Here is an 11374-nt window from a genome sequence, read left to right as displayed (position 1 = left end):
TCCTCAGCTGCTGCAGAACCTCATCATACATACTCCTGGAGAACCTCATAATACCTCAGCTGCTGCAGAACCTCATCATACATACTCCTGGAGAACCTCATAATACCTCAGCTGCTGCAGAACCTCATACATACATACTCCTGCAGAACCTCATAATACCTCAGCTGCTGCAGAACCTCATCATACATACTCCTGCAGAACCTCATAATACCTCAGCTGCTGCAGAACCTCATCATACATACTCCTGCAGAACCTCATAATACCTCAGCTGCTGAAGAACATCATCATACATACTCCTGCAGAACCTCATAATTCCTCAGCTGCTGCAGAACCTCATCATACATACTCCTGGAGAACCTCATAATACCTCAGCTGCTGCAGAACCTCATCATACATACTCCTGCAGAACCTCATAATACCTCAGCTGCTGCAGAACCTCATCATACATACTCCTGCAGAACCTCATCATACATACTCCTGCAGAACCTCATAATACCTCAGCTGCTGCAGAACCTCATCATACATACTCCTGGAGAACCTCATAATACCTCAGCTGCTGAAGAACCTCATCATACATACTCCTGGAGAACCTCATAATACCTCAGCTGCTGCAGAACCTCATCATACATACTCCTGGAGAACCTCATAATACCTCAGCTGCTGAAGAACATCATTATACATACTCCTGCAGAACCTCGCAATACCTCAGCTGCTGCAGAACCTCATCATACATACTCCTGGAGAACCTCATAATTCCTCAGCTGCTGCAGAACCTCATCATACATACTCCTGGAGAACCTCATAATACCTCAGCTGCTGCAGAACCTCATCATACATACTCCTGGAGAACCTCATAATACCTCAGCTGCTGCAGAACCTCATACATACATACTCCTGCAGAACCTCATAATACCTCAGCTGCTGCAGAACCTCATCATACATACTCCTGGAGAACCTCATAATTCCTCAGCTGCTGCAGAACCTCATCATACATACTCCTGCAGAACCTTATAATTCCTCAGCTGCTGCAGAACCTCATCATACATACTCCTGGAGAACCTCATAATACCTCAGCTGCTGCAGAACCTCATCATACATACTCCTGCAGAACCTCATAATACCTCAGCTGCTGAAGAACCTCATCATACATACTCCTGCAGAACCTCATAATACCTCAGCTGCTGCAGAACCTCATCATACATACTCCTGGAGAACCTCATAATACCTCAGCTGCTGAAGAACATCATCATACATACTCCTGCAGAACCTCATAATACCTCAGCTGCTGCAGAACCTCATCATACATACTCCTGCAGAACCTCATAATTCCTCAGCTGCTGCAGAACCTCATAATACCTCAGCTGCTGCAGAACCTCATCATACATACTCCTGGAGAACCTCATAATACCTCAGCTGCTGCAGAACCTCATACATACATACTTTTGCAGAACCTCATAATACCTCAGGCTGCTGCAGAACCTCATCATACATACTCCTGGAGAACCTCATAATACCTCAGCTGCTGCAGAACCTCATCATACATACTCCCGCAGAACCTCATAATACCTTAGCTGCTGCAGAACCTCATCACACATACTCCTGCAGAACCTCATAATACCTCAGCTGCTGCAGAACCTCATCATACATACTCCTGCAGAACCCCATAATACCTCAGCTGCTGCAGAACCTCATCATACATACTCCTGCAGAACCTCATAATACCTCAGCTGCTGCACAACCTCATCATACATACTCCTGGAGAACCTCATAATACCTTCAGCTGCTGCAGAACCTCATCATACATACTCCTGCAGAACCTCATCATACATACTCCTGCAGAACCTCATAATACCTCAGCTGCTGCAGAACCTCATCATACATACTCCTGCAGAACCTCATAATACCTCAGCTGCTGCACAACCTCATCATACATACTCCTGTAGAACCTCGTAATACCTCAGCTGCTGCAGAACCTTATTACCATCATCCCCACCTTCATCTCCCTTCTAGAGCAGTGTTTCCCAACCAGGGTGCCTCCAGCTGTTGCAAAACTACAACTAAACTACAACCTCAACAAAACTACAACCTCAGCTGCTGCACAACCTCATCATACATACTCCTGTAGAACCTCGTAATACCTCAGCTGCTGCAGAACCTTATTACCATCATCCCCACCTTCATCTCCCTTCTAGAGCAGTGTTTCCCAACCAGGGTGCCTCCAGCTGTTGCAAAACTACAACTCCCAGCATGCCCGGACAGCCTTCGGGCTGTCCGGGCATGCTGGGAGTTGTAGTTTTGCAACAGCTGGAGGCACCCTGGTTGGGGAAACACTGTTCTAGAGGCTGTGGACATTAGATCTGGGCCTCACCTTGGGGCCCCCCGGGCCCTTGGTCTTGCGTTCGTCTTCCAGGATGTTGTAGACTTCTTCGCTCCTCGGTTCCAGGCTCTGTGAGGAGGAATGAAGCGGTGAGGACCCCGCATCATCATTGTGCCCCCCTTATCCATAACTTGGTCTATGAAGTCGCCGACATTACCCAAAGGGGGGAGATTTATCAAAATCTATGAAAAGTTGACCAGTTGCCCATAGCAACCAATCAGATCGCTGCTTTCATTTTAACAAGGCCTATACAAAATGAAAGCAGCAAAGTGAAAAAGCCGACGGGGGGGGGGGTGAAAAGCTTAACCGGATGTCTCCGTGACAACCGTTTCTGCGTAAATTTAACCAGGTTGATGCGGTTGATGTTGTGATACGTTTTTTGCGCACCCTTGATGTACAAAGTTTGTACAAGAATTATAGTGTAGAAATAACAATCTAAGCGTCCGTTCACACGGCCGTCTGGCCCCGTTTTTTTTTTTTAACCCCGTTTCAGTTCCGTTCTTGCAGGCTGTAAACGGATTAACCCCTTCCCGCTATAGGACGTATGCATACGTCCAATCATCCGACACGTTCGCGCATTTGGACGTATGCATACGTCATAGCGATCTCCGGCACTGCCGCGGGCAGCGCAGGAGATCGGCGACGGGACCCGGCTGTAAATCACAACAGGAGTCCTGCCGCAGCTGCCTGAGCCGCGATCGCGCCGGTCCCGGCAGCATTAACCCCATAGATGCCGTGATCAATCCTGATCACGGCATCTATGGTGTTGACAGGGGGAGCGCTCTCCCCCTGTTCTCCAACGGCGGCGCCGCGATACAATTGCGGGTCGCTGTTGGTTGCTATTAGAGATGAGCGAACTTACAGTAAATTTGATTCGTCACGAACTTCTCGGCTCGGCAGTTGATGACTTTTCCTGCATAAATGAGTTCAGCTTTCCGGTGCTCCCGTGGGCTGGAAAAGGTGGATACAGTCCTAGGAGACTCTTTCCTAGGACTGTATCCACCTTTTCCAGCCCACCGGAGCACCGGAAAGCTGAACTAATTTATGCAGGAAAAGTCATCAACTGCCGAGCCGAGAAGTTGATGACGAATCGAATTTACTGTACGTTCGCTCATCTCTAGTTGCTATGGCAGCAGGAGGTCAGATCATGAGCCTGCTACGGAAGCCTGTGAGATCCAACCAGAGGCTGTAGTGTGTGCCGCTGATCGGGTCATACCGCGCTGCAGTACAAATGTATTCATAGTATAACCTGTAAAAATGTAAAAAATAAAATGAAAAGTTTTTCAATAAAAGTATGAAGTGTAAAAAAAAAGAAATTAAAAAAATGCCCCTTTCCCAATAAAAGCCGTGTATTATCACCAAAAAAGATCAAAAACACAAATCATATACATAATAGGTATTGCCTCGTCCGTAAAGACGTGTACTGTAAAACTGTAATGTAAATTATCCCGCTCGGTGAATGCTGTAAAAAAAAAAAAAAAAAGCGCTAAATTAGGTTTTTGGTACAAATAGCGGAATAAAAAAAGAAGATCAAAAGGTAGCACAAAAATGATACCAATAAAAAGTACAGCTCATCGCGCAAAATATAAGCCCTCACTCAATGGCGTCAGACGAAAAATAAAAAAGTTGCGGCTGTTGGAAAATGAATGGCAGAAAAAGAATTTTGCTCAGAAAAGGAAAAAGAACATAGAAGACGACATAAAATGGGCAGCGCCATAATCGTACCGACCCACAGAATAAATGTAACATCACTTTTACCGCACAGTGTACACCATGAAAAAAAAAGAAAAACGCCCAAAATTTTCCAGTTTTTCACAATATTTTGAAGTTTTTCACAAAAAATGCTTCATGTGTCAACAAAAATGCACCAGTTATACAAAGTACAATATGTCACGGAAAAACTATCTCAGAATCGCTCCGCTCAGAAAAAGCGTTCTAAGGTTATTACCATTTAAAGAGATACATGTGAAATAAAAAATAAAAAAAGAGACTGGTCATAGAGGTAAAAATGGGTCGGTCCTTAACCCCTTAAGGACTCAGGGTTTTTCCGTTTTTGCACTTTCGTTTTTTCCTCCTTACCTTTTAAAAATCATAACCCTTTAAATTTTCCACCTAAAAATCCATATTATGGCTTATTTTTTGTGTCGCCAATTCTACTTTGCAGTGACATTAATCATTTTACCCAAAAATGCACGGCGAAACGGAAAAAAAAATCATTGTGCGACACAATCGAAAAAAACCCGCCATTTTGTAACTTTTGGGGGCTTCCGTTTCTACGTAGTACATTTTTCGGTAAAAATTACACCTTATCATTATTCTGTAGGTCCATACGGTTAAAATGATCCCCTACTTATATAGGTTTGATTTTGTCGCACTTCTGGAAAAAATCATAACTACATGCAGGAAAATTTATACGTTTAAAAATGTCATCTTCTGACCCCTATAACTTTTTTATTTTTCCACGTACAGGGCGGTATGAGGACTCATTTTTTGCGCCGTGATCTGAAGTTTTTATTGGTATGATTTTTGTTTTGATCTGACTTTTTGATCACTTTTTATTCATTTTTAATGTTATAAAAAGTGACCAAAATACGCTTTTTTGGACTTTGGAATTTTTTTGCGCGTACGCCATTGACCGTACGGCTTAATTAATGATATATTTTTATAGTTCGGACATTTACGCACGCGGCGATACCACATATGTTTATTTTTATTTTTTTTTACACTGTTTTATTTTTTTTATGGGAAAAGGGGGGTGATTCAAACTTTTATTAGGGAAGGGGTTAAATGACCTTTATTAACACTTTTTTTTAACTTTTTTTTTGCAGTGTTATAGGTCCCATAGGGACCTATAACACTGCACACACTGATCATTGTTATCCCATAGGGACCTATAACACTGCACACACTGATCTCTTATACTGATCATTGTTATCCCATAGGGACCTATAACACTGCACACACTGATCTCTTATACTGATCATTGTTATCCCATAGGGACCTATAACACTGCACACACTGATCTCTTATACTGATCATTATTATCCCATAGGGACCTATAACACTGCACACACTGATCTCTTATACTGATCATTGTTATCCCATAGGGACCTATAACACTGCACACACTGATCTCTTATACTGATCATTATTATCCCATAGGGACCTATAACACTGCACACACTGATCTCTTATACTGATCATTGTTATCCCATAAAGACCTATAACACAGCACACACTGATCTCTTATACTGATCATTGTTATCCCATAGGGACCTATAACACTGCACACACTGATCTCTTATACTGATCATTATTATCCCATAGGGACCTATAACACTGCACACACTGATCTCCTATGCTGATCACTGGTGTGTATTAACACGCCTGTGATCAGCATTATCGACGCTTGACTGCTCCTGCCTGGATCTCAGGCACGGAGCAGTCATTCGTCAATCGGACACCGAGGAGGCAGGTAAGAGCCCTCCCGGTGTCCGATCAGCTGTTCGGGACGCCGCGATTTCACCGCGGCGGTCCCGAACAGCCCGACTGAGCAGCCGGGATACTTTCAGTTTCACTTTAGAAGCGGCGGTCAGCTTTGACCGCCGCTTCTAAAGGGTTAATACCGCACATCGCCGCGATCGGCGATGTGTGGTATTAGCCGCGGGTCCCGGCCGTTGATTAGCGCCGGGACCCACGCGATATGATGCGGGATCGCGGCGCGATCCCGCTTCATATCGCGGGAGCCGGCGCAGGACGTAAATATACGTCCTGCGTCGTTAAGGGGTTAAAAACGGGTTTAAAAAAAATCCCATTCATGTCAATGGGATTTTTTTTTTACAATCCGTTTGTACCCGTCTGTGCTAATTTCCGTTTTTTTGACGGCAGAAAAAACGGCACATGCAGTATTTTTTCTTCTGTAAAAAAAAAAAAACAGAAGAAAAAACGGACAGTAAATTTAACATTGAAGTCTATGGAAAACCGAGGAGCCTTTAATGTCATCCGTTTTTTTTTTGTTTTTTTTTCCGGGATAAGAACGGACGGGTCTAGACGTGAACGCAGTCTTACAAATGAAATGATTGCGTTCCTGATGGCATTGCTCGATTTTGTTTTAACAATTTTTTTTTTGTTTTGACCAAGATTATTATTTAGAAATAGATGGGACTTCTATGGGGTCTCCCATCGCCAGTGGCGTACCAAGGGCGGGGCGGGGCGGAGTGCCCCAGGTGCCACTCACAAGGGAAGTGCCATGATGGAGTCACCACCCCCCCCCCCTGTTCACTGCGGCACCGCGACGCTTTTCCGCCCGGCGCCTGCATCTGTGGAGTCAGAGCAGCAGGGGGAGGAGTGTTGCAGCGGCGCATGCAAAGTGACATTACGGTGCTGATGCCGCCGCCTCTACGGATCTTTTAAAGGAGCGGAAGGATCCATCACCAGCGGTCAAATGGAGGCATCATCAAAATGTAAGTAAATAATTCTATGTGAAGGGTGGGAGGGAGGGAGGGGGTGTAATTAAGGGGGGGGGGGAGGAGGGAGGGGGTGTAATTAAGGGAGGGGGAGGGAGGGGGTGTAATTAAAAGGGGGGAAGGAGGGAGGGGGTGTAATTAAAGGGGGGGAGGAGGGAGGGGGTGTAATTAAAGGGGGGGGGAGGAGGGAGGGGTGTAATTAAGGGGGGGAGGAGGGAGGGGGTGTAATTAAGGGGGGGAGGAGGGAGGGGGTGTAATTAAGGGGGGGAGGGAGGGGGTGTAATTAAAAGGGGGGGGGAGGAGGGAGGGGGTGTAATTAAAAGGGGGGGAGGAGGGAGGGGTGTAATTAAAAGGGGGGGGGGGAGGAGGGAGGGGGTATAATTAAGGGGCGGGGAGGAGGGAGGGGTGTAATTAAGGGGAGGGAGGAGGGAGGGGTGTAGGGGTGTAATTAAGGGGGGGGAGGGGTGTAATTAAGGGGAGGGAGGGGGTGTAATTAAGGGGGGGGAGGAGGGAGGGGTGTTATTAAGGGGGGGGGGTGCAGGATTTGTACATTTTATTGATGGGGATTTGGATTTGTTTCTATTTGGTACAGATGGAAAGTGATTTTTTTTAAGGGGTGCAGGGTTTTAATTTATTAAGGGGGGGTGCAGGGTTTAAATTTATTAGGGGGGTGCAGGGTTTTAATTTATTAGGGGGGTGCAGGGTTTTAATTTATTAAGGGGGGTGCAGGGTTTTATTTTATTAAGGGGGTGCAGGGTTTTAATTTATTAAGGGGGGTGCAGGGTTTAAATTTATTAGGGGGGTGCAGGGTTTTAATTTATTAGGGAGGTGCAGGGTTTTAATTTATTAAGGGGGGTGCAGGGTTTTATTTTATTAAGGGGGTGCAGGGTTTTAATTTATTAAGGGGGGTGCAGGGTTTTATTTTATTAAGGGGGTGCAGGGTTTTAATTTATTAAGGGGGGTGCAGGGTTTAAATTTATTAGGGGGGTGCAGGGTTTTAATTTATTAGGGGGGTGCAGGGTTTTAATTTATTAAGGGGGTGCAGGGTTTTAATTTATTAGGGGGTGCAGGGTTTTAATTTATAAAGGGGGTGTGCAGGGTTTTATTTTATTAAGGGGGGTGCAGGGTTTTAATTTATAAAGGGGGGTGCAGAGTTTTATTTTATTAAGGGGGGTGCAGGGTTTTAATTTATTAAGGTGGGTGCAGGGTTTTAATTTATTAAGGGGGTGTGCAGGGTTTTAATTTATTAGGGGGGTGCAGGGTTTTATTTTATTAAGGGGGGTGCAGGGTTTTAATTTATTAGGGGGTGCAGGGTTTTATTTTATTAAGGGGGGTGCAGGGTTTCAATTTATTAAGGGGGTGCAGGGTTTTAATTTATTAAGGGGGTGTGCAGGGGATTCCAATTAATGAGGGTGTTCAGGTGCTATTTTTTTATTAAGGGGGTGTGCTGGGTTTTATTAAGGGGGGGTTAATGGGTTTAATTAGGGGGTGTGCAGGGTTTTATTTTATTAGGGGGTGTGCAGGGTTTTAATTTATTAAGGGGGGGGGGGGTGCAGGGGATTCCAAGATTCCAATTAATGAGGGTGTTCAGGTGTTATTTTTTTTTATTAAGGGGGTGTGCAGGTTTTTATGTGTAGGGGTGTATGAACTTTATGTGATGGCAGTGCGGGGGAGGGGATATGGATTTGATGTGTAGGGTGGGTGCAGGGTTTTTATGTGTAGAGGGTGCCGGAGCTGAGTTTTGTGGAATAGGGGTGCAGGGTTTTTGTATAAGGGGAAAGAAAGGGCAAGGGCTTTCTAGAAAGGGAAGACCAGGGATTTGTAGACAGGGGCAGGGCAGGAGTTTTCTAGAAGTTTTTCACCAGCCCCTTTCTACAAAACCCCTGTCCTGGCCCCTTTCTACAAAACCCCTGTCCTGGCCCCTTTCTACAAAACCCCTGTCCTGGCCCCTTTCTACAAAACCCCTGTCCTGGCCCCTTTCTACAAAACCCCTGTCCTGGCCCCTTTCTACAAAACCCCTGTCCTGGCCCCTTTCTACAAAACCCCTGTCCTGGCCCCTTTCTACAAAACCCTTGTCCTGGCCCCTTTCTACAAAACCCCTGTCCTGGCCCCTTTCTACAAAACCCTTGTCCTGGCCCCTTTCTACAAAACCCCTGTCCTGGCCCCTTTCTACAAAATCCCTGTCCTGGCCCCTTTCTACAAAACCCCTGTCCTGGCCCCTTTCTACAAAACCCCTGTCCTGGCCCCTTTCTACAAAACCCCTGTCCTGGCCCCTTTCTACAAAACCCCTGTCCTGGCCCCTTTCTACAAAACCCCTGTCCTGGCCCCTTTCTACAAAACCCCTGTCCTGGCCCCTTTCTACAAAACCCCTGTCCTGGCCCCTTTCTACAAAACCCCTGTCCTGGCCCCTTTCTACAAAAGCCTTGTCCTGGCCCCTTTCTACAAAACCCCTGTCCTGGCCCCTTTCTACAAAACCCCTGTCCTGGCCCCTTTCTACAAAACCCCTGTCCTGGCCCCTTTCTACAAAACCCCTGTCCTGGCCCCTTTCTACAAAACCCTTGTCCTGGCCCCTTTCTACAAAACCCTTGTCCTGGCCCCCTTCTGCAAAACTCCTGCATTTGTGCAATAAATATTATTGAAAACATTGAAAAAAGCTTGTGCGTGTTTTCTTACTTTCTCGGTTTGGGGGGGATGGGGGCAAACACAATGTCCAACCTGGGTGGGGGTTCCAAAGGGTCCGCTCCGGGTGCCATATGCTCTAGGTACGCCCCTGCCCGTCGCACCCAGTTTGGCAAATGCCTTTATGGCGGCATTTGAGGACAATGCCTTCTTCTCCCCCGGGGGAAGGAACATGTCGCCCACTTGGTTCGCTACGTAGACGACGTCTTCATGTTCTGGAAGGGAGAGGAGGCAGAACTGTTGTCTTTTGTGGAGAGATTGAATTCCGTACATCCATCTATTACATTCACTCTCACATGTGATGATACTAGGACACAGTTCCTGGATGTTGAAGTAATTAAATATGAACAAAACACCATAGGTATTGAGGTTGGCACTACTGACCCTCTAGTGGTAGTCTCGGATTGGAGGTACAATGTATTTTCTCCGGTACTGTGCTGTAATCCAATTGATGCGGCGCTCAATCGTAAGAAATCGCAAAGATATCCAAATAGTCCCATAGAAGAGTAGAAATGGATGGCACTCGCAATACGGATACAAAATGCTGATTTATTTACTCACATAGATCATCTGGATACTCAGGTACAGGGAGGGAGCAGACAGATTGGAATGACATCCGTTTCGATATTGTTCCGATCTGTCTGCTCCCTCCCCGTACCTGTGTATCCAGCCGATCTATGTGAGTAAATAAATCAGCATTTTGTATCCGTATTGCGATCGCCATCCATTTCTACTCTTCTATGGGACTATTTAAAGGAGTACTCCGGTGGCAAACGTTTTTTTTAATTTTTTTTTAAATCAACTGGTGCCAGAAAGTTAAACAGATTTGTAAATGACTTCTATTAAAAAAATCTTAATCCTTCCAGTACTTATTAGCTGCTGAATACTACAGGGGAAATTCTTTTCTTTTTGGAACACAGAGCTCTCTGCTGACATCACGAGCACAGTGCTCTCTGCTGGCATCTCTGTCCATTTAAAGAACTGTCCAGAGTAGTAGAAAATCCCCATAGGAAACATATGCTGCTCTGGACAGTTCCTAAAATGGACAGAGATGTCAGCAGAGAGCACTGTGCTAGTGATGTCAGCAGAGAGCTCTGTGTTCCAAAAAGAAAATAATTTTCTCTGTAGTATTCAGCAGCTAATAAGTACTGAAAGGATTAAAAAAATTTAATAGAAGTAATTTACAAATCTGTTTAACTTTCTGTCACCAGTTGATTAAAAAAAAAAAAAAAAAAAAAGTTTTCCACGGGAGTACTGTTGGAACCCAACATTGGCCAGATTAATATAAATTTGATGTGTTTTTATTATGGACTCAAATATAATGGAATAACAATGGAATAACAATAGATGGAATAACAATGGAATGTCATGGATGGAATAACAATGGAATGTCATGGATGGAATATCAATGGATGGAATGGATGGAATAACAATGGATGGAATGTCATGGATGGAATATCAATGGATGGAATGGATGGAATAACAATGGATGGAATGTCATGGATGGAATAACAATGGAATGTCATGGATGGAATATCAATGGATGGAATGGATGGAATAACAATGGAATGTCATGGATGGAATAACAATGGATGGAATGTCATGGATGGAATATCAATGGATGGAATGTCATGGATGGAATATCAATGGATGGAATGGATGGAATAACAATGGAATGTCATGGATGGAATAACAATGGATGGAATGTCATGGATGGAATGGGTGTAGGGTGTCGTCAGGACTGGCTCCAGGAATGGTGGTTGATGCAAACAGCTGATTAAACAATCATTATCCTGTTCAAAGCCATACAATGAGCCTGGCACCTGAATAGTAAACCCATAAAACCAGCCCC

At 45.0% G+C, this 11374-nt stretch overlaps 1 protein-coding gene across 3 annotated transcripts in view; it reads right to left on the bottom strand.

The window, feature by feature from the left end:
* NFAM1 (NFAT activating protein with ITAM motif 1) overlaps positions 1–11374 on the bottom strand; it is a 111111-nt gene that overhangs the window by 42336 nt on the left and 57401 nt on the right. For all 3 annotated transcript variants that reach the window (XM_056552507.1, XM_056552506.1, XM_056552508.1), the window contains one exon: positions 2369–2446. In XM_056552507.1, the coding sequence (XP_056408482.1) occupies positions 2369–2446 (78 nt within the window). The remainder of the gene's footprint in view (positions 1–2368; positions 2447–11374) is intronic.

Source organism: Hyla sarda, unplaced genomic scaffold (assembly GCF_029499605.1).
Source record: "Hyla sarda isolate aHylSar1 unplaced genomic scaffold, aHylSar1.hap1 scaffold_166, whole genome shotgun sequence".
In the NCBI taxonomy this organism is placed as follows: domain Eukaryota; kingdom Metazoa; phylum Chordata; class Amphibia; order Anura; family Hylidae; genus Hyla; species Hyla sarda.
Note: the sequence above shows the minus strand (reverse complement) of the source record. Positions and strands in the feature narration are given on the sequence as shown.